The sequence below is a fragment of the Tachysurus vachellii genome, chromosome 26 (assembly GCF_030014155.1).
Source record: "Tachysurus vachellii isolate PV-2020 chromosome 26, HZAU_Pvac_v1, whole genome shotgun sequence".
NCBI classification, from domain to species: Eukaryota; Metazoa; Chordata; class Actinopteri; order Siluriformes; family Bagridae; genus Tachysurus; species Tachysurus vachellii.
In genome coordinates this window covers 16,306,850-16,309,349 of record NC_083485.1, presented here as the reverse complement: position 1 = coordinate 16,309,349, position 2,500 = coordinate 16,306,850, and the positions used below count along the sequence as shown (strand labels likewise).

Below are 2,500 nucleotides of genomic sequence, written 5' to 3'. Positions count from 1 at the left end.
ACACACACACACCTCACACACACACACCTCTCACACACACACACACACACACCTCTCACACACACAAACACCTCACACACACACCTCTCACACACACACACACACACACCTCACACACACACCTCTCACACACACACACCTCTCACACACACACACACACACACACACACACCTCACACACACACACACACACACACACACACCTCTCACACACACACACACACACACACACACACACCTCACACACACACACACACCTCACACACACACCTCTCACACACACACACACACACACCTCTCACACACACACACACCTCTCACACACACACCTCACACACACACACACCTCACACCTCTCACACACACACACCTCTCACACACACACAGCTCACACCTCACACACACCTCACACAAACCTCACACAAACCTTTTACACACATACACACACACCTCACACACATGCCTCTCATACACACTTCACATACACACTTCACATACACACTCACACCCTCCTGATTGACTGGATTAGGGATAAAGATGGACTTTGTCTACAATTGATGTGTGTGTGATTGTGTGTTGCAGAAACAATAGCTGATGAGATCGAGATCCCGTCCGTGTTCACCAGTTATTACGCCTCCAAGATCCTCCGCAGTTCCATGAGCCCAGACCAAAGGTGAGACGCTGACAGACATCAGAGCTGAGAGATTTCTACAGTGTTTAATCCTGAACACAGAAACTCTGTAACTGTTTAAACATCAGGAAACGCAGCTCAATGACCGGAGCTGCAGGAGTGTGTACATGCATTTATAAATTATAACCACACTTAGTTTCTCTGTTTCACTCCACTTATCTGAATCAGTCCATTACACTGAACTGGTTAGCTGCAGTGGTTAGTTGTGGTTAACTGTGGTTAGCTGCAGTGGTTAGCTGCTGTAGTTAGCTGTGGTTAGCTGCAGTGGTTAGCTTGTTTTCACGTATGAATAAAGAGAGATGATTATGCAGCTCTTTATTTAGCGTCCTTCTTTATGACATTATGACGTCTTGTAGCTATGAAGATTTCCTGCTGTGTTAAACACGTGACAGATTCTCCTGATGTACTGAATGATTATTACGCTGTTATGATTCATTCTTTTCTAGCGAATAAACAGTTGTTTTAGTTGCCATACAGGAGATGATTGAGCTCAATGTTGTGTATGTTGTGCAGGGTCTACGTCTACCTGAAGCCTGATTTCTCCTTCCCCATCACCTTCTACCTCATCCCCTTCACCGGCATCGTGGGGCTGATCATCATCGTCATGGTGGTCATACTGGTGAGGGCTTTATCATCTCAAATGTTCACACTCAGACAAACATAACGAAGCCGTGAGATCCACCGCACCAAGCGTCTGCTATTATTTTCCCTCGTGACAGTTTAAGATATTTACACTCCTGCGTCCTGACGGAGAGTTCGCTGTATTTTCGGGAGCGTCATTTTAAGATCAGGGTTTTCTGACACATCCCATCCTTATCCTCAGTTTTATGCTTCCAGTTCCTCTCTGTCTTTATTCAAACTAAGATGAGGCTAAAATAAATTCTAGCGAGCTTCTCTCTGAAATCGCATGTCCACGTTGCCATGGAAACCACACGTTTCCAATACCGAACAATTTCGTAGCTGCACTGATTCTGCAGATTATTGTAGTGTCAGCATTAAAGATGATTTGATGTTATGAGAACGAGCAGACGATCTCAAGCACCTGCACAAAGTGTGACGTGTAAATACACACCTTAAAGTGCAGGAAGTGAAATCTACAGTTACCATGGCGATAAGGACTCCTCAATACCAGCTACTGTAGACATGTTATTGTACAGACGATGTTCTTTTAGCTCTGTTCATGTCCCATAATAAAGCGTTTTAATTGTGTGTGTGTGTGTGTGTGTGTGTGTGAACATGCAGGTGGTGCGCTGTGTGCACTACAGGAAAAGACTGAGGAAGAACAGACTGACCAAAGAGCAGCTGAAGAAAATCCCCATTCACAAGTTCACTAAGGGTAAAGCACACTGAACTCCCACAATGCACCTCTGCACTCTGACTAGTCTCCTGTCTGATCTTAAACTTCTGATGTAGAGTACATCTTTATCACACTGTCGCAAGGTGACACCGTGAGCAAGCGCGAGTTGAGAAGGACTTGTGTGAATTTGGGACACAATTTAATTTTAATTTATATGAAATAAATAAATAAAATGACCCAGAGACTAACACTGAGATATAGGTGAGGAAATATTAAACATTATTAGAGAAGTCTAGATGTCTAAAAAAACATTAATATTTCTTAATGAAGCTTGAATCACTGAATCGATTCACAGGTAAAAAATGTATCAGATTTAATTGATTCCCTTCCAGCTGAATCACTTGTTAATTCTCTCTGTCTTTCTCTCTCTCTCTCTCTCTCTCTCTCTCTCTCTCTCTCTCTCTCTCTGTCTTTCTCTCTATGTCTCTCTCTCTTCCTCTTTCTCTCTCTCT

General features: G+C 43.5%; 1 protein-coding gene across 1 annotated transcript in view; it reads left to right on the top strand.

Moving 5' to 3' along the window:
* rnf167 (ring finger protein 167) overlaps positions 1–2,500 on the top strand; it is a 12,455-nt gene that overhangs the window by 6,700 nt on the left and 3,255 nt on the right. The window contains exons 6-8 of the mRNA XM_060862908.1: positions 583–673; positions 1,205–1,310; positions 1,934–2,027. Of these exons, the coding sequence (XP_060718891.1) occupies positions 583–673; positions 1,205–1,310; positions 1,934–2,027 (291 nt within the window). The remainder of the gene's footprint in view (positions 1–582; positions 674–1,204; positions 1,311–1,933; positions 2,028–2,500) is intronic.